General features: G+C 34.3%; 1 protein-coding gene across 8 annotated transcripts in view; it reads left to right on the plus strand.

The window, feature by feature from the left end:
- RAP1GDS1 (Rap1 GTPase-GDP dissociation stimulator 1) overlaps positions 1 to 27,465 on the plus strand; it is a 148,718-nt gene that overhangs the window by 74,593 nt on the left and 46,660 nt on the right. For 5 of the 8 annotated variants that reach the window (XR_015165692.1, XR_015165693.1, XM_086406680.1 and 2 more), the window contains exons 4-5: positions 4,925 to 5,050; positions 24,200 to 24,349. Coding sequence is in view for 4 of the 8 variants with exons in the window: in XM_086406680.1 (XP_086262806.1) it covers positions 4,925 to 5,050; positions 24,200 to 24,349 (276 nt within the window). In the remaining 4 variants the exon portion in view is untranslated. The remainder of the gene's footprint in view (positions 1 to 4,924; positions 5,051 to 24,199; positions 24,350 to 27,465) is intronic. The other 3 variants (XR_015165694.1, XM_086406682.1, XM_086406683.1) reach the window with 1 other exon arrangement.

Genomic DNA, 27,465 nt, shown 5'->3' on the forward strand with positions numbered 1-27,465 from the left:
CATGTAATTGTTTAAAATGACTGTAGTCATTCTGTTCATATATTTCCCATTTGCTGTTCCATTCTGTCAGAGTAGAGTTAAAGAATAGCACTACTCATCCCTGCTGTACCTGAATCGTTTATTACTTTGGTTATGGGATTCTTGAATTGTCACTGAGTCATGCGTCTTCATTGTCACAGGAGACCTTACCTTTTTCAGTGTATATGTTGTTTTACGTTATATCCAGATAAACTCACTTTTTCTTGTCTGACCTACCGACATGGCACTGGACTGCAGTAGTGCAGTCAGAATACATACTGTGTTTTCTGAGTTCACCTTCATGAGAAGCATTTATTTCTTAAGTGTCCATGTAAATATACTCTGGAGAAACAACCTCAAAGCGTGGATTATATAATAGCCGTCCCGTTATATATGGTTTATATCCAAGGGGGAAGGGATGCTTTGGACAATATTTCAGGGATATTTTGTAGCAGAAATATTTGTATCTGATTTTAATTCAGTCAATTTAAGAAAAACACTAACTTAAAAAAAATTTGTTTTTTCACTTTTAAACTTTAGAATTACTTTACTGGTTTCTGCTATACATCAGCATGAATCAGCCACAGGTATACATACATCCCTTCCCTCTGATTCCTTCCTTCCATTTCTCACACTCCTAGGTGGTCAGAAAGCACTGGGTTGAGCTCCCTGTCTGCAGGCTTAGTCACTCAGTCATGTCCAGCATCTTGTGGGCTGCCGTTGCCCCACAGCACATTCCCACTTGCTGTCTGTCTTGCGTATGGGAATGTGTGTGCTTCCTGCTACTCTCTCAGTCCACCCCACCCTCTCCTGCTCCCACTGTGTCCATCGGCGTCTCCACTGCTGCCCTAGGTTCATCAGTACCGTCCTTCTAGATTCCATACACATGCATTAATAGATAATATTTGTCTTTCTGTTTCTGACTGACTTCACTGTACAATAGGCTCCAGGTTCATCTACCTCGTTAGGACTGACTCAAATGCATTCTTTTTTTATAGCTAAGTAATATTCCATTGTATGTATGTACCACAATTTCTGTATCCATTTATCTGTCAGTGGACATCTAGGTTGCTTCCATGTCCTAGTTATTGTAAAAAGTGCTGCAGCAAATATTGAGGTACCTGTATCTCTTTCAGTTATGGTTTTCTCAGGGTATATTCCCAGGAGTGGGATTGTTGAGTCATATGGTAATTTTATTCCTAGTTTTTTAAGGAATCTCCACACTGTTCTCCGTAGTGGCTGTGTCAGTTTACATCCCCACCAGTGCAAGAGGGTTTCCTTTTCTCCACATCCTCTTCAGCATTTATTGTTTGTAGATTTTTTAAATGATGGCTGTTCTAACCAGTGTGAGGTGATACATCATTGTAGTTTTGATTGGCATTTCTCTAATAGCGAAGGATGTTGAGTATCTTTTCATGTTTGTCCTTCTGTATGTCTTCTTTGGAGAAATGTCTGTCTAGGTCTTCTACCCATTTTTGATTGGGTCGTTTGCCTTTCTGGATTTGAGGTGCATGAGCCGCTTGTATATTTTGGAGATTAATCTTTTGTCAGTTGTTTCCTTTGCAGTTATTTTCTCCCATTCTGAGGGTTGTCTTTTAATCTTGTTTACTGTTTCCTTTGCTGTGCAAAATGTTTTAAGTTTAATTAAGTCCCATTTGTTTACTTTTGTTTTTATTTCCATTACTCTATGAGGTGAGATATTGCTTATGTTTTCCTCTAAGAGTTTTATAGTTTCTGGCCTTAAATTTAAATCTTTAATCTATTTTGAGTTTATTTTTGTGTATGGTTTTATAAAGTGTTCTAGTTTTATTCTTTTACAGGTAGCTGTCCAGTTTTCCCAGTACCCCTTATTGAAGAGGTTGTCTTTTCTCTATTGTATATTCTTGCCTCCTTTGTGAAAAAATAAGGTGCCCATAGGTGTATGGGTTTATCTCTGGGCTTTCTGTCTTGTTCCATTGGTCTATATTTCTGTTTTTGTGCCACTCCTGTTCTGTCTTAATGACTGTAGTTTTGCAGTATAGTCTGAAGCTAGGAAGGTTGATTCCTCCAGTTCCATTCGTTTTTCTCAAGACTGCTTTGGCTATTCAGGGCCTTTTGTGTTTCCATGCAAATTGTGAAATTTTTTGTTCTAGTTCTGTGAAAAATACCAGTGGTAGTTTGATAGGGATTGCACTGAATCTGTAGATTCCTTTGGGTTGTGTAGTCATTTTGACAATATTGATTCTTCCAAAAACACGGTGTATTTTCCATCTGTTTGTGTCATCTTTGATTTCTTTCATCAGTGTCTTACACTTTTCTGCATACAGGTCTTTTGTCTTTAGGTAGGTTTTTCCCTAGGTATCTTATTCTTTTTGTTGCAGTGGTGAATAGGATGAGTTTCTTAACTTCTCTTTCTGATTTTTCATTGTTAGAAACACTGACTTCTTAAAGCAGTTTTTAAACATAAAGGAAGGCCATGCTAAATGCAATAGCATTAGTATGCCTCTATTTCTCAAAGTTTGATATTATTTTTAGTCTTTTTATTTTAGTAAGTTGCATATATTATACTTTAAAAAGAAGAAACTTTAAAATTCTGGTCTCAGTTTTACACAGTTTTATATATTGTGTAATCACTATGCAGGTGGCATTGTAAAGTACCAGTATATGTTATTTTTGGTCCAGTAAAACAGCTTGTTCATGTGTGTGTTACCAAAAAGAATTGCCATGAAATTTTTAAATTTGTTTTGTTGTTGTTTAGTCGCTGTGTCGTACTCTTTGCAACCCCACGGGCTTCAGCATGCTAGGCTTCCCTGTCCTTCACTGTCTCCCAGAGTTTGCTCAAACCCATGTCCATTGAATTGGTGATGCCATCCAGCCATCTCATCCTCTGTCGCCCCCCATCTCCTTCTGCCCTCAATCTTTCCCAGCATCAGGGTCTTTTCCAGTGAGTCAGCTCTTCACATCTGGTGGCCAGAGTATTAGAACTTCAGCTTTAGCATCAGTCCTTCCAGTGAATATTCAGGACTGATTTCCTTTAGGGGATTAACTGGTTTGTTCTCCTTACTGTCCAAGAGACTCTGAAGAGTCTTCTCCAGCACCACAGTTTGAAAGCATTAAAACTTCAACCCTCAGCCTTCTTTATGGTTCAGCTCTCATGTCTGTCCATGTTTGTTTGCAGGTTTCTTTTGTTTAGAGGTGCTCAAAATATATTTTAAATTTCAGTGAGGTTCTATATTGGTAAATCATTATTTTGGTTGTTAATGAAAACTGATCATCTGTTGTTTGCATGTACGTCTAAGCTACTATGGTTATAATCACTATGCTCTGCCTTGGATTTGAGCTGGTCATAAATGTTAAGAGATTCCTAGTGGGTCTAGGAGTACTTCGTGTACTTCAAGCAGATTTGAACTGCTCTGACTAGATAATTACCTTGGGACAACAAAGAACTCTTGAGGTAGATCTGGTTTGAGAATGAAACCCCTCCAGACATTGTTAACCTAGACCAGCCACTATCTAAATTCTTAGGTGCAAGGTAGCTTGATTTTTATATCAAGTAGTTTATTTTTAACTTTATTAGAAACACAGTATAATTTCCAGAAATCGGTTTTTATCTTTAAGCTTTTTTTCTTAAGAATGAGCACACACACATAACATAGATTGAGAAATTTTGAATAGCTGATTTTGAAATGGATTGCCATTCCTGTATGATCTCACTGAGTAATATCAGTCCTCATAATAGTTTGTCAGTTTCATGATAACTCTGCTGCTAGAGCTTGCTTCTAGTAACACTTTAGTAGATGACAGCTCTGTTTTACAGACATAATTAGTAGCATTTATACTTTTAATTAGAGGCTTGTTAAGGGCCTGTCACTAATCCCTGCTGGTTAAAATAAATGGGACCCAATTTAAATGGTTGTTTATTGCTTAACCACCACATTGTTGTTGCGGTTTTTTAAGTGACTGGCTGAGAAAGTAGATTAGAGTCTTATTTTTAAAATAAATATCTTCAGAAATGCAACATGACCCAACAGAGATATTAACTGGGCTTACATTTCTTCCTGTTAGAAACTTGACAATGAAAGAAAATTGTGTGAACTGGAGAAAAAAAGAAATTAGAAGTTGACAGGTTCATCATTACTCTGCTATGCATGTTACATAACAGAAGAGAAATATTAGCATATAGTTGTTAGATTTTGATTAATTATAAAATATAATTTTGTTTAAATTTTTATTTCCAAAAATATCCTCTAAAAATTGACGTAACTGACTGTGTGCTGATGTTCATACACCAGAGGATTATTAAGAAGTTCCAGGTACAAGTTTAATATGGGAGCATAGCTATGACCATAAGTTACAGTAAGAAATTTGATACTTTTTAAAGTAAGTATTCCTCTAGATAACAGATTTAAGATGAATTTGGGGCAAATAAAAAATAAGCAGAAGAGAAAGTGTCCATGAATATTTCTTCCTTTTTAGAATTGTACTCTTAAAGTATCTATTAATAATAATAACAACAATATATTTCTGAAACTAGGTGCTATTTTGGGTCTACAGTGCTAATAAGTAAAGTTGTAAAAGCAAGTAAAAACTTTAGTTCTTATTCTCCTCCTCCTCCTTCTCCTTTTATAACATGCAGTTAAGAAAATAGTGATAAAGTAGGATAATGAAAGTTAATGAAAAATTGTTTTGGTTTATGGTCTAGGCTATCAGCAAGACAAATATGATCCCATTCATTTTTGTATACTTATTTCATGAAATATTTAGAAGGGTTGTAATAGTACTTTTGGACAGCGGTGTACTCTTCAAATAGCAAGCCATTGTAAACATTTTAATAAGTGTTAATAATACGTAAATATTTAATTAAGGAAAGTTATTTATGTAATTGTGAATGTTTATTTTTTTAATTAACCATATCTCTTATTTTCAGAATTTATGCGAATTCCATGTGTGGATGCTGGATTGATTTCACCACTGGTGCAGCTGCTAAATAGCAAAGACCAGGAAGTGCTGCTTCAAACGGGCAGGGCTCTAGGAAACATATGTTATGATAGCCGTAAGTGTTGACATAACAGTGGTACACTTACAAACTTTTAAGAGTCATGACTTTTGTAATAATTCTGCGTTGAGTGTTAGCACTCTCTCTTCTAGCCGAAGACATTAACGTGGGGGCAGTATGACTTAGTTCTGCTTATGAAACTGAATTGATGGAAATTTGGGCCATAGTATTCTAAACTAAGACTTATCCGACATGAATTCTTTTTTTGTGTGTGTGATTTCACAAATGATATTGTCAGAAGAAAGTAAGTAAATTTCTAAGTTTTGGAGCTTTTAATTTTAGGGAAAAAATATTTTTTCAGTTAGGCTTTATGAACTACCATCTCTGGATGAGAATGCTTCTGAACACATTTTTTAGTTTCTAAGTCTATCCAAATACATTTTAATTCCTTGCAATTTAGTAAAGCCATTCATAAAAACCATTATCTTCAAGAGCTAGATTGGTTTATTGCATCTTGCATTGACTCCATTCCTATTTGTCATAATGTCATTGTCATCCTCACCACTTTATACAATATTACTGTTCCTACTAGGCAAAGAGAAAGCAAGAACTTGGGTATGAGGATAGATATTGCAAAATTTTTACATTTTCTACCTTTTCTTCCCATATATATGCAAACGAAATACAGAAGAAAAATCTTGAGTATAGTCAATTTAATTAGACTTATCCTGATTTTCCTTTGATTTCTATTTTCTGAAACAAAAACACATTTTTAAACACTCACTTTTAGCATCTCCTAAGAATTTATTTAATTCAATAAAGTCACAAACATACTTATTTATGATAAAAGAAAGATACAAAAAAAAGATTGAAACCATAGGTTTCAGTTGTAACTTCTCTGTAGCAGTAGAGATAAGGCTAGTCTCATTTATTCTTTCCTTACTTTTTCTGAAATATCATGTTATAGCTGAGGACATAGATATCTTTTATTTTGAATTTTAATTGGAGAATTTGAGTCCCCAATATTGCTTATAGATTGATCTTACTTTGCCTTCATTCCAGTTCTTACTTATCCTAGGGTATTAGCTTTGTTTACAGAATCTATGTTTATGACTTTATGCTTTCACATTCAGAGTTTTTATTAAACACCTTAGTTTATAATACTACCTTTCCAACAATGAATGTGTATTTTATATGATTAATTCTAACAATATGCATTTAATAGACCTGCAGAATAATAGGTAAAGGTTGATTGCAGCTATTTGGAGCACAATCATTACTCTTTTTATTCTTCTGTGTTTGTTACTAGATTTTAAGGCTATCAAGTATTCTTTAATCTTTGTTCAGTTTAGATAGTCTTGAATTATGCATTGCTTGAACATCATAGGAATTAATCTGTTTTGAGTACGCTTGTTCTAGAGTTTCACTTAACATTGGCACAATGGAAGAAATACCCATAGTGATCTATTGTCTCATCTTGCTATGATTTTTATGGGCACAGAGTAATTTTACTTTCTGTGTACTCCAAAGAACCTTGAAGTTAGGGTAATAAATGTCTAGTTAATAAGATTATCATTTTTGATGAAACTGAAGTCCATTATAATTAATTCTGTTTGTCATATCCGTTTACTCTGTTCTTACGAGGTATACTGTCTATAAAGTCTGTGGCTATACTTCAGGCTATAAAGTTAATTTTTTTGTTTCATTTATTTGTGAATATAACCACTTTATTTGCATTTAATTCAATGAAAATTATAGCTGAATAGAAAATTAAGCATAGTGAATACAGACTAATTTTTATAGTTTTAGATCTTCTTTAAGGAAAATGAAGTTAGTAGTCTTAAAATGAATAAATACAAAAATTTATTTCTTTACAGTTTATCACTGTAAATCATGTGGTAAAATGTGTTCACTGTGCTATGTTATCTTAAGCATATAACTTCCATAATACTATATGCTTTCTTATCCTTTTATTTGAAATTAAATCTCTGTAAACTTATCAGTGGTTCTCCAGAATAGTTGTAGGAAGAGTAGGCCCCTTTAATTATAAGAATGACAACAAAGTCTAGAAATGTGATGCTGTGTGGTTGATTTTTTAATTTAATTAAAATCCAATGACATTTTATGACAATTGGGAGTTTGAAAGAACTAAGAAATTAGATTTATCTTTTTAAAGAGTATTGAATAACTTCTATTTTAATGAATTAATTAACCTTCTTCCTTCTTAATAGTGTAATACTTCATTCCTAAAAGGAGAATAGACAACTATAAATGACAGCCTTGTATAGTAAAGGAATGTTCTTCTTACAAATAACATGTGATTTAAAATTTACATGTGTATTTTATCAAACTTAGCCATAGGACTGGTCAGTTTTTTCTTGTTTTACAAATGTATTCCAAATGAATAATCTTTTAATGTGGGTTTATTTAGAATTTTATTGGGCCTACAATACATATTAAACTCAATGTATGAATAAAGTAACATAGAAAATTCAGTATTAGAGATAAAAGCTTAAGCAATGTGTGCATATTTATAGATTTTTATTTGATAGTTAAAACATAAGGCATTTGCTAGCATATTTCAGTTAAAAGTTTTTTCTTTTTTAAAGAAGAGCTATAACTGTAAAAAAGAATTACACTTACCACAAAATTCATGGCCATCTTTTGAAAAAAGTAGGTCAGATTTCAGTTTTACCAGTTTTGACAGTGCCCATTTTAGGAGCTCTTCCTAATGGAAGGAAACTGTCTTACATAATGCTAACATCAGGTAGTAGACTGATATAACGGCTAAATGGGACAGAGTGAGGCTTTGTTGCTGATGAACTTTTTGAATCCCAGTCTCTCTCTTGAATCCCAGTCTCTCTCTTGGATGTAGAGATGAAAGAGTCACTGAGTGGGAACATTTTTCATTTAAAATGCTTAGTCTTTTTCTTGTGCTTCTAGAGAACTGCCAAAGCATTTATGGATTTCTCTTTTCAAGTATACAAACAGACTTCTGATATAAGCAACATTTTTTAAAATTCTTTTACCTGTAACTTTGCCAAAAGTACTCTTTTTATAAGAAGTTTAACACCTTTTAGATCAAAGAAGAGAAAAAAATTATATTTTAATTTGGAAAGAAGTCAGCAAAGCTTTGATGGGATATGCTAGGGGGTGTGATTTTAAATAAAGAAAAGTAATCTTGAATCTCAGAAATTCATACCTTTGGCTTATTTAATTACACATTTCTCTCAAAAGTGTTATGGAAAAAAATGAACTCTTTCTTCTTAACTGGCCATCTTTGTGGTATTTCCTTCTTGTAATGATTAGTTTTGTGTGTATATCTTTGTATGTTTAAAATTGCTCATATACCTAAATGGTCTTACAGTATTAAAGAGCTTCATGTTGAATTCCCACCAGTGTTTATAATTTGCAGGGATAAATTAGAGACTAGAGTCTCAACTTTCTGTTTGTAGATTTTACTGCTTGAGGTCAGTAAATAATCGATATTGGAAATACTGGTTAAAAAAGTTATTTAGTAGAGGCTAAAATAATATGATTGCATGAAATTAAATATTTGCACCTTTTGTATACCAGAGAAAGAATAATATGCAATTCAAATTATGCGTGCGTGCATGCGTACTCAGTCATGTCCAGCTCTTTGCAACCCTTGGACTGTAGCCCACCCGGTTCCTCTGTCCATGGGATTTTCCAGGCACTAATACTGGAGTGTGTTGCCATTTCCCAGAGGGTCTTCTCAACCCAGGGACCGAACCTGCATCTCCTATATGTCTTGCATATAATACATATTAAAATTAAGTAAATATACCTCTTTATAGAAATAAAATTAATGCTTGTGATTATATAATTAGTCCTATTATTAGAAATGTGCACACTTAAGAAGCTTGTGTTATATGCTATCTTATTTGATGTAAAGAAACTTAAATTCTTGCTCACTGAACATGTACCAAACTGAGGTAGTAATCTGGAGAAGGAAATGGCAACCCACGGGGAAATCCCATGAGCAGAGGAGCCTGGCAGGAGTCCATGGGGTCGCAAAGAGTTGGACACGACTGAAGCGACTTAGCTGCAGCAGCAGAAGTGGTAATCAGGCTTGCTGAAGCTAGTATTTATGAAGTGAACTAAATATTGTTTATTTCAATGACTTCAAGAAGTATAAAAAGGAAAGGGTGCCCAAGTATTCAATACATGTGTGGACCTATTTGTATGTTAGTGATTCTAACTGTGCTATACTATTTCTGTATAAGGAATAAAGAAAAAATCTGTTATTCTAACTGAAAATGCTGAAAAATAGCAGTAACACTGTAATATTTTATAATGTAAATTGGTTAGATAAGAATAATACAAACATGCTTTGAAATGTCTAAATAGTTAGGGTATATTTACAGCAGTTATATTCAACATGGAACTACTAATATTTATGTCTTGCATTTAAAATAAATTTTTATTTCACTGATATAAATTAGGTTAAATATTTGATTATTTTATTAAAGTGTTTGCAGGTCTATATGTTTGTCCTACTTTTTTTTTTTTTGGTATTCAGTTTTAGAGTAGAATTATCAAACAACAAGTTTTAAAATAAGACTTTTCAGCTTTTATCAATTATGTTATATTTTTAATGAATTTATTATCAAAGTGCATCATGTATTTAAGAAGAAATAACTGTAGGCAGCTGTTAGTTTTAAGAGACAGTGGTTATGGCTATTATCACATGAAAATCCTCCATTGTAAAGATGTCCTAAATATATAGTAGTTAGAGATAGATAATGTTTTGTTATACTGTCATAAGCTCTATAAAAGGTCCATGCCATTAAAGAGTTTTAAATATGGTGGAGAAAATAAACTGCATAAAGGAATAAACTTGTGGACAGTTACAGAGTACACGCTAAATATGTGGTTTTTTATCAGAATGAAGATCAATGGATGAATGGAGTAGTGATTGGAGCCTTTTTTTAGAAATTAAGCAAATAGTGCATTGTTTATAAAATATAGTTTATTTTTAAGTTAAGATTATAAAAAAGTAAAATTTTAATATGCTCTCTGGAAGGGAAATATTACAGATTGATAAGATTTCCAGATGTACCATTTACTAAGTTGTCATTTGATCTTTCTGAATTTTAGTTTCCTCATTGGAAAAGTGGGCTGTTGAATGGATTAAATGAGGTTTATATAATAGATGTACAATATAAATTATGAACTGCTGTGCAAAGGGAATATGTAGCATTTGCATATAGTCATTTGTCTTGTTCAGTTTGGGCTGCTATAACAAAATACCATTGACTGAGTGGCTTAAACAACCAGTGTTTATTTCTCAGTTTTGGAGGCTGGGAAATCTACATAGGATCAAGGCAGCAGTAGATTCAGTATCTGGTGAGGACACTCCTGGTTTTCCCATGGCCTTTTTTCCCCTGTATCTTCACAGAGAAAGGAGAGAGAGAGAAAGCAAACTCTCCTGTCTCTTCATGCAGGCCTAACCTGAATGACCTAATTACCTCCTAATATCATTTCAGGGGTTGGAATATCAGTTATATGAATTTTAGGGGGACTCAAACATTCATTCAATAACATTATTTCTAAAAAGTATGCTGTGACATATGTACACTAATGTACATAGGATATTTAAAATAAAGATAAAAAGAACAGAAGCTGCATAAAGACAGGCAAAGATAAATCTAGTAAGAATCAGGGATAATATGCTTACTATAAGGAACACTAGTTCCATTTGAGCTTCTCATTTGCCAAGGGGAAAAACTTGATATACTATATAATTTTTTAGCTGTGCTAAAGAGAAATTTTGTAGGTCTTCAAACAGAAAACTGTTGAGACAAATGCAAGAAGAGATTTATCATCAGGATATCATTAGCTCCCTAGATGATTCTGTACATATTCCTCTTAAAATATGCAGACAACACCTTCAATAACAGTTCTACAAAAGTTGCTTAAATAGTTTTCATGTGATTATTTCTTGGACCAAATCTTTAATAGAATCTAATAAATAATATGGAGTACTTTAGCAAAAGTAGTTCTGTTTAGACAGTATAGCCCAAATGTGTTGTTTTTTGGTAGTTGAACTTGATTCAAGTATACAACTTAAAATTTTCAAGAAGTTTTGACTTAAATATATTTCCTAGCTTATTTTAAACCAGAATACATTTCTACTTTGGATTCACTATACCTATTCAGTTTCTTTGTTTGTGTAATGTATCAAAGTTCTATTTTCTGAGACCAAAAAATAACTTAATCTGTGATTTTTAAGCCTGTTATCGATTTGATAAAATTTGATTTAAGTGATAGTTACTACTTAAGAATGCCACATTAATGGCATGGTTTAAACCATTAATTAATGGTTTCATGAATGTGATAAAATTGCTTTAAACCATATGTGCCTACACACAGCACAAATGCATATAAAAACTGATGAAATCTAAATAAGGTCTGTAGATTGTCAGTTTCCTGGTTGGTATATTGTATTAGAGTTGTATAAATGTTACCAAAGACAAGCTGGATGGAGGGTACATGGGACACGTCTACTAATTTTTTTTTGGTAGCTTTCTATGAGTCTCTATTTCAAAATTAAAACTTTAAAAACACCACATTTCTGAGAGACACACATAATCTCTTCTTTGGGAAATGACCTTGTTTCTTTCAGCCCTACTTGAGGGAATGGGAAGAAAAAATGTACATAATTATGAACTTAAATACATATACACAGACATGTAAAAGTTTAAAGTATGATCTGCAACAATAATTGTGTTTTTACTAGTTTTGTGTAGTTAAAGTAGAGGGAAAAATTGCCTCTAATTTTTCTCCCTCCAAATTTGACTTTCAGGAAAAAAATAAAAAATTGACAGCCCCAGAATAAAATTTAGGGAGAGACAATTCATACTTTTGGAACCTTGATCAGAGCAGATAATCTAGAGGTTCTTCTTTCTATGCATCCTCTAGGGATAAGTTAGATATTAGCATTCCTAAGTCTCAGGAGAATTTCTATGTTGGACCAGAAGCCTCGGGTGAGATCTCTGGTCAGGATCAGCCTGTAAGTAATATATAATTTACCTTTGTTCTAGAAAAGCCAATGCAAATAATGTGAGAGGGAAAATAGTTTTGCTGATACTCATTTCTGTTTAATTGTTCAAGTGTGTCTCCTATGTGTAAAGAAGTTCTAGTGCATTCAAAGTAATGAATCATGTATATCAGTAAGTAAAAACAGGATCCAGTGATGGTGCTATAAGAGGATACACAATAGAGGTCTAGGAGGGAACTCATTTGTATTGGGGCTCTTCCAGTGGTGTTAGTAGAGGAGGAGGCAGTTAATCTGCATGGTATTTGGACATGTGGAGAAAGGATTCAGATTTTTCAGGAGCACAGAAAAGCATTTGAAAAGGTACATAATAGAGTAGAGAGAGATATCTGGAACCCATGTACAGTGGGGAGCCATGGAAGTATTTGAACAAAAAAGTTGTGTTCAAATTGATCACATAGTTAATTTGAAAAAGATGTATCTTATATGGGCAGTTGTTCTTAACAGAAAGGATGCATCTGAAACACTTAGGGAACTTTTTCAAAATATGTCTTCTTGGCCACACCCTAGAATCAGTAAATCAGAATCTTTGAGACTATAATCTAACCTATCATTGATATTCCTGCAAATATTCCGTAGATGATTCTCATGCACATTTGTACTTAAAAACCACTGAACAGTAGACTAGATGAAAAATAACCAGTTGGAAGGTTATTGTTCTTTTCAAGCTTAAAGAGTAAATGAAATAGAAAGAGAAGGATGCATGTGTGTATGTATAAGAACCCAAGAAAGTATCAGGTAAGAAGGAGTCCATGAGTCCCAAATTCAGATCTGAATAACACCAACAGAAGCAGATCTCAACCAGGTGGATATGTTTCGAGATGGGTTGAATTTGAAGTGGTGTTATCATCTTCAGGTGACAGAGCTTTGAAATTCACTCACGTAAAAGTGATGGTTGACCAATGGGAATAGAAGAAATGTTTAAAGGTGAGCATGAGGCAAACAGCTCAAATTAGAGTGTAGAAGAAATGAAGGAGCTTGTGAGGAAACGCTGAAAGATTTGAGGAAAACAAATTTCATGTCATGGGTTCCCAGGAGTCGAGTAGTAAGCTCTGTCAAGCACTGCCAAGGAAAAAAAATGTAGCTGAATTTTGATGATTTAATTAACAGACATTCATGTTTTTAAAAACATCTCTAAGTTGAATCTTCCAGAGAAAGAAATAGAATTTCAAGGGCTATGGTGAGCAGTGAGGAAATGAAACAAAGATATTAAGTTCCTAGAAATTGAGAAAAGAAAAGACAGTAATGCTCTGTGGGAAGGGCAGCCTTGTGAGAGTAATTAAAGCAGTGGAAACAGGAACTTATTTGTTGGGCTAGGACCCAATGCACAAGGACAGAGTAAATTTCCTAGAGTGGATGATTGTTGGAAAAACATCATAGATAAAGAAGAAATGAAATCTTTGGTGTTAGAATGGGAAAGGACTTTCTGCCTTAGAGAAAAAGGACCAGATAGGTGAAACTATTTAAAAAAAAAAAAATGTTTACGGTAGTACAGAGGGCAGTCGAAATGTCTTTCTGGCATGGCCTTCATCTTCCCAGTAAAGTTAGAAGTCAAAGCTAATTATTAAATAAAAGTTACTGGCAAAGTGATGGTAAGAAACTTTGGTGTGGGGGAAGAGTTGAGAATTGGAACTGTGAGGAATATTTTAAATAGTCATAAGGATATGATTTTTAACTAAGCAAATGGTAGTGAAGGTTTACTTAGAGATCTTGATTTTGCATCCATTTATTGATGTGTGTTTTGCACTTAAAATGTGTGTAGGCTATGGAGCTGTCTTATACTGGAATGTGTGAACAGGAAAGAGCCACTAAAAATAGCTTGCATTTGGCATTTTCAGTTCCATAGAAGGATTCTGTGGAACTCCTATGAAATCCTGTGGAATCCAGTTTGTATTGGAAAGGGAAGAGAAGTCAGATGGCAGAGAGATCAAGAAAGCATTATAGTAGGCCAGATGTGATGTGGTAAATACAGGAGCAGAAAGAATGAAATTAAATTACAAAGTACAGTTGGATTATCATTAATTTGGTTGGTTCTTATAAAGTATCCACCAGGTGTAAGCAGTGTTAAATATTATTTAATAACCTTTCAGTTTATGGACTTCCCTGGTGTCTCAGTGGTAAAGAATCCACCTGCCGTGCAGGAGCTGCAGGGGACACGGGTTTGATCGCTGGATCAGGAAGATCCCCTGGAAGAGGTCATGGCAACCCACTCCAGTATTCTTCTCAGGAAAATCCCATGGACAGAGGAGTCTGGTGGGCTGCAGTTCATAGGGTTGCAAAAGAGGACACGACTGAAGAACCTAACACAGAGTTTATACTTTGAGGAACTATGATTTTTACATTTTTGTGCTTGGTATTACATCCAAATACATTTTGTTTATTAAAATGGTATTTAAAAATCTAAGAGTCTATGAATTTTTACCATAATCAAACTTACAGGGCAAAGAACACGTTAAATACGCTGCTTTTTTCCAATGCTTGATTGGTTTCCAAGTACTATGTTATAAAAAAGTAAATGCCTTGTTGAAGAGATAGAGTAGTAGTTTTCAGGTAGTTGGCATCAGTTTTATAGATAGGCAGGTAAGTGGAGGCAACATAGAGGGAGTCTTCACGTGGCAAAAGTATTAAATGATTTTTTTTTTTAGCTCAATAGGAAGTCATTTGTGGTTGCCAAATTTTAAAAAAAAAGCATTTTTTTTTTTGTCCCTTGGATACCAGATTCTCTCCTTGCCTCTAAGTCAAAACCTAAATGGCCTTTGAAATTTGACTTTCCTGATTAGCAAGTCTTTAAAAGGGTAGGAAAATTCTAAATATGATGCAAAAGGAAGATATTTGGTTTTTCTTGTTGTTGCTGTTTAGATCTGTTTTTCCCCCTTACCTTTACTACTCTGAGTTCACTTGTTAAAGGTCAAGTCTATGTATAGACACATTAAACATAAAATCTCTAGTCTGCTTTTACCACCATGTCAATATGTATTATCCTCTGCTCTTAATTGTATTCTGTTTTAATCTTTCTATTTTTCTTCTTTGTAACCAAGCTAAAGTACTGAAAACTTTCTCTGTTTTTAATCAAACTTATCTTTGCTGCAAGTTGGGAGTATTTCCCATGATTGGGAAGCAATAATAAAAGATAAGTACTTTTTAAAGGTGAACAGTTCATATTCTTCTTGATGAGTGGAATAATGTACCTTTTGAGAAAATGTGCTGTTATCAATTCACATTAAATTCTAAATTTTAAATACATTTACATATGCACACATGTACACAGAGTTGTATGTATATATAGTCTAGTGTAGTTTTTTAACTATGAAATAACTTGATACAAAAGCCTCTCATTTAAAATAGTTGGAATAAAATTTAATTTTGATCTTGAGCAGTTAAACTAAAAAATTGGAGCAATATATTATTTACCTTGTTACCTGAATGCTGTTCAGAAGAGACTTAAGGTAAATTTATTAAATGATTGAGTTTAATTAATAATTTATAATATATAGATAGTCTTTTGCTGATAAATGTAGAAATGTAAAGCTATAATAAATAGAGTACTTCATTGATTTCTTTAGCAAATACAGTGTGATTTGCAGATGCTCTACTATTATCTAAAGGCTTTTTTAAAAAATTAGAGTTGTCAAGAATTTTGACTGACATGAAAAATCTATTGCTCTGTAGAAATTAATACTGATAACAGTGGGCACACCAAAGCTGTCCATCAAATGTCTCACTGTGACCTAATTTTAAGCTGCGTCTGTGGAATTAGTGTTTTCCTTTCCTGATCATATGCTATAAATGTAAATATATAAATCTATTTGAAATTATCCTACGTTAAATAAAGGCAATGTTTAAATCTGAATATAGTACTCTGCCACAGAATTGCAAGCTTTATATTTCCTTTTGATATATGGGTATTTATTGGTCATGATGTTTTTTTCTTCATGACTTACTTTTTAATTTCACTGACATAATATTTATAGTTTTTGCTTTTATATCTAATCTTTCATGCGTTTTACCTGCACCTGGAGGGTGAATAATTGTTTTTTGGGGATTTCAGCAAAGATGTTGATGAATTTAAAGTTTTCATTAGAATGCTTAAAACATATTTGACTATGTCTAAGGTACATAATAGAAATTGGGGAAAATGTAAGCATCAGAAGTTAATTTTCTTCCTTTGTAGATTTCATAAGTGTCTTTTGACTTGATCTTGAAAAACAATGTAAGGGTGTCTATTTACCAGTATTCTGCTCCAGGAAAATAAAATATCACTAGGCGTTGGAGAAGACTCTTGAGAGTCCCTTGGACTGCAAGGAGATCCAACCAGTCTATTTTGAAGGAGATCAGCCCTGGGATTTCTTTGGAAGGAATGATGCTAAAGCTGAAACTCCAGTACTTTGGCCACCTCATGCGAAGAGTTGACTCATTGGAAAAGACTCTGATGCTGGGAGGGACTGGGGACAGGAGGAGAAGGGGATGACAGAGGATGAGATGGCTGGATGGCATCACTGACTCGATGGACGTGAGTCTGAGTGAACTCCGGGAGATGGTGATGGACAGGGAGGCCTGGCGTGCTGCGATTCCTGGGGTCGCAAAGAGTCGGACGCGACTGAACTGAACTGAACTGAGGCAAAAGTAAAAGGCAGTATATTTAAGAAGCATACAGAAAACCCTGTATAGTTATGCATATCATAGCCAATATGTCTGACTTAAAAAATAATGATACAACTCATTAATTTACATCATGACTGTCAACTCTTTGGAAGATGTTGGGAATCAGAAAATAGGAGCAAGAACTCCTTATCTTTGTGGATCTTGTAAAGGAGGAGATAGATAATAAACGAGTAAATACTACAAAAAGAAGGTATTTACAGTGATCATTGGTATCAAGAAAATAAACAAGAAGATATAATGGAGAGTATCTGGAGATGAAGTTCTCTTGTTATTTGAGCTGAAGTCTGAAAAATGAGAATAAGCCATTTAAAGAGAAGGGGAAGAGTGTTCCCTGGAGAAGTATAGCAATTACAAACCCCTGAGTGAGGAAAGAACTTGGTGCGGTCAAACCACGTGAAAGAGAGCAAGGTATATGAACTGTGGTGAATAGGGAGAGTGTTGTTTAATAAAGTGGAAGAAAAAAATAAGACCTAGATTACAGAGAGCCTTGCGGGTCATTCGAGAGTAATGAGAAAATATCCAAGGGAATCTGATACAGATTTTAAAAACATCACTCTTGAAGCTGCATGAAAAGTGGGTTGAGAAGAATGGAAGACTTAAGAAAGGGAGCCTGGAGACCAATTGTAAGACTTGTAGTAGTCCAGGCAAGAGATAATGGTGACTTGAATTAGGGTTGTAGTAGTGAAGCCGAGAGGCATCAGACGAATTTGAGAAGTATTTAGAGTGGTGGATGAATCAGGAATAAGGGTAAGGCAGAAATGATCTGGGGCTTGAGCAACTGGCCAGAGGGTAGGGCCGTTTACTGGTATGGAAAGAACGAGTCCATTTTGTTACATTTTTCTGAATTTTGTCATTGCTGCTTGTTTTTGTTTTGTTGGTGGCAGTAATAAGTCTAAGATTCTTAAGAGAGAGATGCAAGAGGAAATGGCAGTTGGGCAGTTTCCGTATCTTTATATTCTTACACACTTTGAGGATAAACATACAAAAAGTCTAAACTCTCATGTTTAGCAAAATATTCAGATGTTACTTGGATAGAATATGTAGATTGAAGGAACCATGATAAATTAGAAAATTTAAGGGAATAAACCTGCTTAGAATTTATAATTTTTTTTAAATAGAAAGGATTTTGGAAGTCATCTAATCCATCTCCTCTAAATTTTACAGATAAGGAAACTGAGGCCTCAGAGTTCACATGACTTTTGAGGATCAACAGCTAACTGGGTGATAGTGTTGATCTAAAATTATGTCTCTGGTTTATTTTCTCAAAGTAATGCAATTGAAGGAATTACCACTTTCATAAATACCTAAATATTTCATGAAATAATTTTATGCTTCAATATTAATAGTTCAGCCCTTAGATTCCAGATATAGGAATTTGTTGTAAGAATTTTGCTAAAAGTTAATCTTAAATGAATATTTTGTTTAATCTAAGTCAAAAATAAACTTTATCTAATTTGAAAGAAGTCAGCAATCAATGCAAAGAAATAGAGGAAAACAACAGAATGGGAAAGACTAGAGATCTCTTCAAGAAAATTAGAGATACCAAGGGAACACTTCATGCAAAGATGGGCTCAATAAAGGACAGAAATGGTATGGACCTAACAGAAGCAGAAGACAATAGAAGAGGTGGCAAGAATACACAGAAGAACTGTACAAAAAAGATCTTCACGACCCAGATAATCACAATGGTGTGATCACTGACTTAGAGCCAGACATCCTGGAGTGTGAAGTCAAGTGGGCCTTAAAAAGCATCACTATGAACAAATCTAGTGGAGGTGATGGAATTCCAGTTGAGCTATTTCAAATCCTGAAAGATGATGCTGTGAAAGTGCTGCACTCAATCTGCCAGCGAATTTGGAAAACTCAGCAGTGGCCACATAACTGGGAAGGTCAGTTTTCATTCCAATCCCAAAGAAAGGCAATGCCAAAGAATGCTCAAACTACCGCACAATTGCACTCATCTCACACGCTAGTAAAGTAATGCTCAAAATTCTCCAAGCCAGGCATCAGCAATACATGAACCGTGAACTTTCAGATGTTCAAGCTGGTTTTAGAAAAGCAGAGGAACCAGAGATCAAATTGCCAACATCTGCTGAATCGTTGAAAAAGCAAGAGAGTTCCAAAAAAACATCTATTTCTGCTTTATTGACTATGCCAAAGCCTTTGACTGTGTAGATCACAATAAACTGTGAAAAATTCTGAAAGAGATGGAAATCCCAGACCACCTGACCTGCCTCTTGAGAAACCTATATGCAGGTCAGGAAGCAACAGTTAGAACTGGACGTGGAACAACAGACTGGTTCCAAATAGGAAAAGGAGTATGTCAAGGCTGTATATTGTCACCCTGCTCATTTAACTTATATGCAGAGCACATCATGAGAAACGCTGGGCTGGAGGAAGCACAAGCTGGAATCAAGATTGCCGGGAGAAATATCAATCACCTCAGATATGCAGATGACACCACCCTTATGGCAGAAGGTGAAGAGGAACTAATAGCCTCTTGATGAAAGTGAGAGAGAAGAGTGAAAAAGTTGGCTTAAAGCTTAACATTCAGAAAACTAACATCATGGCATCTGGTCCCATTACTTCATGGGAAATAGATGGGGAAACAGTGGAAACAGTGTCGGACTTTATTTTTTTGGGCTCCAAAATCACTGCAGATGGTGACTGCAGCCATGAAATTAAAAGACTATTACTCCTTGGAAGGAAAGTTATGACCAACCTAGATAGCATATTAAAAAGCAGAAACATTACTTTGCCAACAAAGGTCCATCTAGTCAAGGCTATGGTTTTTCCAGTAGTCATGTATGGATGTGAGAGTTGGACTGTGAAGAAAGCTGAGTGCCGAAGAACTGATGCTTTTGAACTGTGGTGTTGGAGAAGACTCTTGAGAGTCCCTTGGACTGCAAGGAGATCCAACCAGTCCATTCTGAAGGAGGTCAGCCCTGGGATTTCTTAGGAAGGAATGATGCTAAAGCTGAAAATCCAGTACTTTGGCCACCTCACGCAAAGAGTTGACTCATTGGAAAAGACTCTGATGCTGGGAGAGATTGGGGGCAGGAAGAAAAGGGGACGACAGAGGATGAGATGGCTGGATGGCATCACTGACTCGATGGACATGAGTCTGAGTGAACTCCAGGAGTTGGTGATGGACAGGGAGGCCTGGCATGCTGCAATTCATGGGGTCGCAAAGAGTCGGACCCAACTGAGCGACTGAACTGAACTACTCCTTGGAAGGAAAGTTATGACCAACCTAGACAGCATATTCAAAAGCAGAGACATTACTTTGCCAACAAAGATCCGTCTAGTCAACGCTATGGTTTTTCCAGTGGTCATATATAGATGTGAGAGTTGGACTGTGAAGAAAGCTGAGCTCTGAAGAATTGATGCTTTTGAACTGTGGTATTGGAGAAGACTCCTGAGAGTCTTCTATATTGTTAAGTCTATATTATTAAGTAATTAAAATCCTATAGTATATAATTGCTTGAGAAATATTATTGTTAGTAATCTGAAAATTAATTTCTGTGAGATGTGTAAAATCTGAGTATATAGTATAGGCTTACATAATGCCAAGTAATGTCAAATTATTCCTTTTTTTAAGATGAGACTTGAATATTTTACACTGTTTATATAGATCAGTGTGTTAGTTCCTTGGGAATACTATAACAAAGTACCACAAACGTGGTTTAGAACAACAGGAGTTTGTTTTACAGTTGTAGAGGCTGTAACTTCTAAATCAAGATGTCAGGCAGGACCATGCTCCCTTTTAACCTGTAGGCAGAGACTTTTTTTTCTTTTTCTTTTTTTTTTTTTTGCCTCTTTCTAGCTTCTGGTGGCATCTGGAGTTCTTGGCTTGTGGCCCAAACTCCAGTCTCTGCTTCTGTCATCACACGCTCTTCAGAAATGTCTTTTCCATTTGTGTTTTCGTATCTTCCCATGGCATTCTCCTGTCTGCATCTCTCTCTTCTTATAAGACTAATAGTCATATTGGATTAAGGACCCACGGAAATGTGACCTCATCTTAACTGTCTGCAATGACCCTATTTCTCAATAAGGTCTGAGGTACTGGGAGTTAGGACTTGAAAATACATTTTTGCAAGACCGAATTGACCCATGCTGCTGCTGCTAAGTCACGTCAGTCGTGTCTGACTCCGGGTGACGCCATAGACAGCAGCCCACCAGGCTCCCGTCCCTGGGATTCTCCAGGCAAGCATACTGGAGTGGATTGTCATTTCCTTCTCCAGTGCAGGAAAGTGAAAAGTGAAAGTGAAGTCGCTCAGTCGTGTCCGACTCTTAGCTACCCCATGGACTGCAGCCCACCAGGCTCCTCCGTCCATGGGATTTTCCAGGCATGAGTACTGGAGTGGGGTGCCATTGCCTTCTCCGAATTGACCCATAAAGAGCAGAAATAATGTCTGTATTTCAAAGACATACTCTTTTATCAGTAGCATTATCTCAGATAAAGATATTAAACTAATGAATCTAAAAGACAGTCTAAGAATATACTCATGAATAAATCTGTGTGTCATAAATTTGTTTTTTATAGGAAGAAACTTGGCATTTGATTACTTTTCAATTCAGGTAAATTTAAAGATAGCAGCTGACTTTTTAAAATCATATTTTAATGAAAATATTTACAAACTTTATCATATTTACTCCTTATTTGTAGCATTATTCATACAGAATTCTGGCAGACTTTAGAAATTCAGTCTTTTTTTTTTTAACTCAGCTGTGAAATAGTTTGGAGATTTTGAGTAATACTTTTCATTTAGTCATCTAAGACATCTGAATTTCATAACACATGTGGCTGATATTCACTGAAAATGAATGGGCACTTTTTGGCCTCTTTGAAGCTTAAAATCTAGGGTTCTAATCTCAGTTATAGTTTGTTATTGACTAAAAAAGGCTCAGAATAGTATTTGTGCCCCTGCATTTAAAATGAGTCTGATTTGTGTTGTTTGTTTTAAAATCTTTGTTCACTATATTTTATACACGTTCAGATTGTCTTGTAACAAAGTATTTGTTCATAGAGGCTTAAAGGTGGCATAGTAGTGGAGTCTGAAGGAAAAAACTTGAGAAACATGATTAAAATAAATGTTACTGTGATGTCTTTGTCTTTTACAAACCAATGCTAGTAAAGACTTGTGTTATAATTGTTTTGAGTTTAAGCATCTATTCTGAATCACCTCTCTGTTCACTAAGTAAAAACACGTCAAAAATTATGATTGTTATTTCTAGACAGTATAATTTTTCAGAGCTCAGCTTTCTAGCTTAGTTTATATAAAGGATTTATTTGCCATAAGTCTTTTTGCCTCTAGTGGTATTTATTTGAGAACATTAAAATAAGTGCCTAAATTACTAATATAATTATTAATAATTGGAAAGCTAAAATAGATAAATTTAAAACATTAAAAAAACATACACAGCATATACTGAGTACTTCCTGTTTGCACAACATGGACACAGTAGAAATAGAAGTAGAAATTGAAATGAATAAGAGAATGTCAAAGCTAAAAAGAAGTTTGACCATCTTCTCCTCGTCCCCTCCATTCTAGATTAGGAAACTGACTTCAGTAGAGGTTAAGAAGCTTTCTTATGGGCAAAGTTAACAAAATCCTTAACTTAAAGACCTAATTATAGTTATTTTAAAAGTCATTACCTCAGTGATACTACAGGCTTTTAAATATTAAAAACTTCTGCCTTGCCTTTATTAAAATAACCTTAACATTTCAAATTTTAGGTAACAAAAATGCTCATTTCTATGCCAACAACCAGGAGTAGTCCCAAGAATTTCATCGTTAAATGTTCTTTGCATTCAGATCCTCAGTTTATTACACGTCTACAACTTTATTTACTTGAAGAAGAAAGTGACTTTCTGTTGAAAATACATCTTCTTTGCCCTTAATTAGCTGTGCTGCTGCTGCTAAGTCGCTTCAGTCGTGTCCGACTCTGTGCGACCCCATAGACGGCAGCCCACCAGGCTCCCTTGTCCCTGGGATTCTCCACGCAAGAGTACTGGAGTGGGTTGCCATGAACTTTAATTACAGTATGAGATTCTGAAAGTGATTGGGAAAAGAAGCATATTATCCTCGGTCTAATAGTGCAGAAGGTGAAAGTGTGAGAAAGATTGTATCTGTTGTGTTCTCTTTTCTCTCTGTAAAAGTGAAGAAGCATGTTTTCTGTCAAGAATGCAGAAGTTGGAAAAAGGAAGGATTTCCTTAAAATTTTCAAAAATTATGAAGCCCTGCTATATAAGTTGTGTGTGTATTTCTGCCACAGGAAATGATATGTATTGTTTCATTTTCTATTATGATTCAGCAACAGTTATAAAGATATGATCTTAGTTTCAGTTCTTTTATTAGATTTCATTTACTAATTTCATAGCAGTAATTCTTTTATGAGGCATTTCTTCTACTGATCCTTTTGTATGCTTCTATAGCTGCACAGTTCAGTATGGCAGCCACTATCCAGGTTTGACTCTTGAAATGTGGCTAGTCTGAACAGACATGTAACTGTAGTGTAAAATATAAAATACACTTGGCTTTCAAAGATTTATTACAAAGTTTTATTACTAAGACGAGAATGTAAAATATTTCACTAGCAATTTTATTGTGTATTGCAGTGGTCATATTTTAGAGATTTTGGATTGAGTAAAACATATCACTAAAACTAATTTTTCACTTTTTATGTTTTTAATATGGCTACTTGTAAATTTAAATTATATATTTGGTTCACATTTGTGGCTCTCATTTTTATTGTATGCACCTCCGATAGTTAAATGATATCTCTTCTGTGTGATGTACACATAGCAGAGGGTATGTTTGACCACTTGACCATTGATTGTAATGTTTTAAGTGTATTGGTGTGTTCTTGAATGGAAAGAATAAGGAAAAATGAAATGCAAATTACTAAGAATTGAAAGAGGAAATATGCTTAGGTACTATAGAAAATGCCAGTAAAAAGACCCTAGTACTAGTCTTTAGCAATTACATATTGTAATCTAGAGTTAAGCTGTACTGCAGATGGTTGTCTTTGATAGTAACTGACTTTGAAACCACTGAGAGAAAGAAACATTTAGTGGTTTCCAAACTGAAAAAAAAATTCCAATCAAATTTTAGTTCCAGTTTTTCTCCTCTTAAACAGAGTTGTCATTTGTGAAAGAGAAGGCAAAAAATTTCACGTCGGTCATAAACTCTTAGGACCCAGAGAAGTTCTTTAAATTCCTATAAGATACCAATGAGAATAATCTTTTTTCTCCTAAAAAGTGATTGCCTCTCTTCCCCATCCCACCCCCATTTCCATGTTTATTTGTTTTGTTTTGCTTTCCAAGAAGACACTTAATGCCCTACTTTGGTTTATTTTCTGCTTACTAAATAAGGAATAACTCTGTTATGTTTTGTATTTGAAATTTTAAGGTACATTTCTTTTTTCTTTTATGTTTAATTTGACTCTTTGTTTTACAGATGAGGGCAGAAGTGCAGTTGACCAAGCAGGTGGTGCACAGATTGTAGTTGACCATTTAAGGTCACTGTGCAGTAAAACAGATCCCGCCAGTGAGAAGCTCTTGACTGTCTTTTGTGGCATGCTGATGAACTATAGCAATGAGAAGAATGGTAAACAAAATTGAAAACTTGCTTTGTCTGTGGGGGAGAAATTAAAAATCATCATTACTGTAGTATACACTAAAAATACTTAGGAAAATTATGAACAAAGCATTCATGTTAATAAGTAGCATATAAAATTAGTAACTAGCCAACATTAAATTACAATGTTTCAAAAATACACAGTGGTCTAATTTACTAATTGTTGAAGGGTTGTCCATGCTAATCAGTACCAAAACCAAGAAACAAAACAATGGTATGGTTTGGGATTTCTTGTTATGAACATTTAAAAAATATACAGTGTTAAAATAGCTTTTTGTGTATTACTTTATATTAATACCAGGAGCAATTTTAAAACAAAAACACTGTCTATATAAATAAAATTATTTTCTCTAGATACTAAATTTACTTGTAACAGTAAAAAAAAAAAATGTAATGAAATCTGGCCTTAGAAAAATAAAGTTCAGAGCAATTACAGATATTTAATTTTAGAAATTTAATAAGTACTTGTAAACAGAAGTTTCTTGTCTCTGTAAAACATTCTTGGAACCCAGCAACAAATGATATGTCAATTTTCAGAGAGCCTATATGGTTGTTGATTAAACAAACATAAAAACAATGAAATGAAGTATTCTTCACCATACTTTTAAATATCACAAAAAAATCATCTGTTGTCTTCTATGAATTACTGCATGGTTCAAACACTCAACTTCTGGTGTGTTCCTAGAATTAATACAAATAAGGTCTTTTTGTGACTTATTTCATTGTGATATTTTAAGTTGGAAGTCTCTTGCAGAGACAAATTTACTTGTATACTGAACATGTAATAGTGTTCTTTCCCATGTTCTAGAAACATGGGGATCTTTAGGTATATTTGTTATTTCTTCATGAGTCCAAGGAAATATTCTGAATAATTAAAAAAGAAAGGTAAACATTGATGACAAATGACTACTGACATTTGACCTTGGTGTTAGTGACAACAGCAGGTGGTGGGGACTATGGCCCTTTTCCCGTTGAAAGGGGAGAGCTACTGCTCTTCTCTAGCCGTTGCTTCTGTTGGCAGTTTGGCCAACTACTGCCAAATCTTTTCATTTGGTGGTAGGAGGAAGTTAAAAAACTTAACTTTTTTTGTGACCTCTCTTTTTAAATGTTGGATTACATTTGCTTCTTTAGCACTGTACAGGCTAAACAGAATGTGTCCTCAAGTCGCATCCTTCCAAGAAACACTGGTTTTAAACTTCTGAATTAAAATTATCCATTATAATGATAATAAATAGTTCTTATTCATTAAATGACTTGCCAGTTACTTGAACTGATAACAGATGTAGTCTTTATAGGGTCAGTTTCCACTCTTTTTCTTACCCTCTGGTGGGTTTACTTTTGAAAACAAAATGCCCTAAACATATTAATAGGCAAAGCAGAAATGCAGAATCTGGATAATCTACAAAATGAATAGCCAGTTCCTAAAGAATTGAAATTTGATCATAATACACAGGTATCTGAATTGCATTAAGAAATCATTGGCCAGATATTCATGTCACTTCCTTTTCCTTCCATTTCATTTAAGCTTGGATATCTGCAAAAGTGGGACAAGAGCTAAGTGGGAGAATGGTTTAGAAAGATATAAGTGAAAGAAACTAGTTAAGTTACTATGGCAGCTTTGGCTGTAAAAGAATTAGTCTTGGTATGCACCTAAACTTGCTGTTTATCCTTTGAGGAAGCTGTTCAAAAATCTGTACAAAAGCATATCAAATAGCCAGAATGGTCTTTAACAACATTACTCCTTCTAATCTAAGGAGATTGTGATTCTCTATTAATTAGGATATCACACCGTGTAGGAAAATGTACTGAGAAGGTAATGTTAACACCTGCAGAATGCATGGTCTAAATGCATGATATATTTCTTTTGTAAACGTTGTTACCCACCCCCTCACCCCCAGGTGTGCAAGTACTCCCAAGAAATAACTTAGATATTTTGGAAAGCTATATTAATTTTTCTTAGAACATTTTTGGAGCATTGATGTTTTTATTCCTTTCTTCTAAAAGCTGCAGTTTGAATGCACTTTTAAAAACTTATTAGGTAAAACAGAAATAAAGTTCCTTTAGTATTTTAAAAGAATACCAAACTTGTAGCAATATTGTTTCCTTTGCTTCCTTCTACATTGTCTATCATGGGAATCATAGTTTGTGAAGCATTTCTTTTTCTTCATAATGCTCTTTAACTTAAATTATATCCTTTTTTGTTTGTATAATTATTAAGTATCTTTGTTGTATCCATTATTACTATTTTCTTTAAAATATATTTAATACTTTCCAACTTAATTTTAGGTCTTGGCCAAGAGCAGATCATTTGGTATTGATCCTATCCACCTGAAGAGTGTTTTCAAAGTCAGGAGGCACTTTTTATTAGAACTGATAAATGAAATTCCTTTTTATGTGTATTTGCTATTGAATTTCAGTACATCAAGCCTCTGCTAGTTTCTGAGTAGAATAGTTTAGTGATAAATACCTTCTTGTTACTCTAACAGAAAAATTAACTCTACCCGCAGGCCCAATAACTTGTCTCCTTAGTAGTTAGGAGGTACTCTTCAGCTTCATAGTTAAAAGTTTTTAATTATGAAGATAAACTACTGAAATGGTCACAGAGACTCACCAACATAGTTTCTCTAGTGAGAACATTTTCAAATTGTTAGTCTTAAAGGTGGCTTGACACCAGGCTGAGGCTCAGGATATCTTGATTCCTGTCCTTTTAGTGGACAACTCTGAGCATTTCAGATCTTGGAATACATTAAATAGGAAATCAAGTTTCCTAAACACATCCAGGAAAGATATATAATGAAAACACTCAGTAAGGTCATTTTTATATCCTTTGATAAAACTATATAAAACTCAAGGTTCATGAGTTCTAAAACTTGAGAAACTGCTAAGACTTTTAAGCTAAAAACTAGATATATTCTTTTGTTTCCCCACTAGTGAAGCAGTTAAAACTTTTTATATTCAGACAATTAAGTGTAGACTATCTGAATAGAAAAAGTTATAATTACTTAGCTAGAAAAGTTGTATCAATTATATTGCTAAATGAAATTATATTTAAATAAAATAACTGAATAAAACTTTTTGTTTAGTGA

This window comes from Bos grunniens, chromosome 6 (genome assembly GCF_055505025.1).
Source record: "Bos grunniens cultivar Pamir isolate PY7600 chromosome 6, Bosgru_T2T1.0, whole genome shotgun sequence".
Lineage (NCBI taxonomy): Eukaryota > Metazoa > Chordata > Mammalia > Artiodactyla > Bovidae > Bos > Bos grunniens.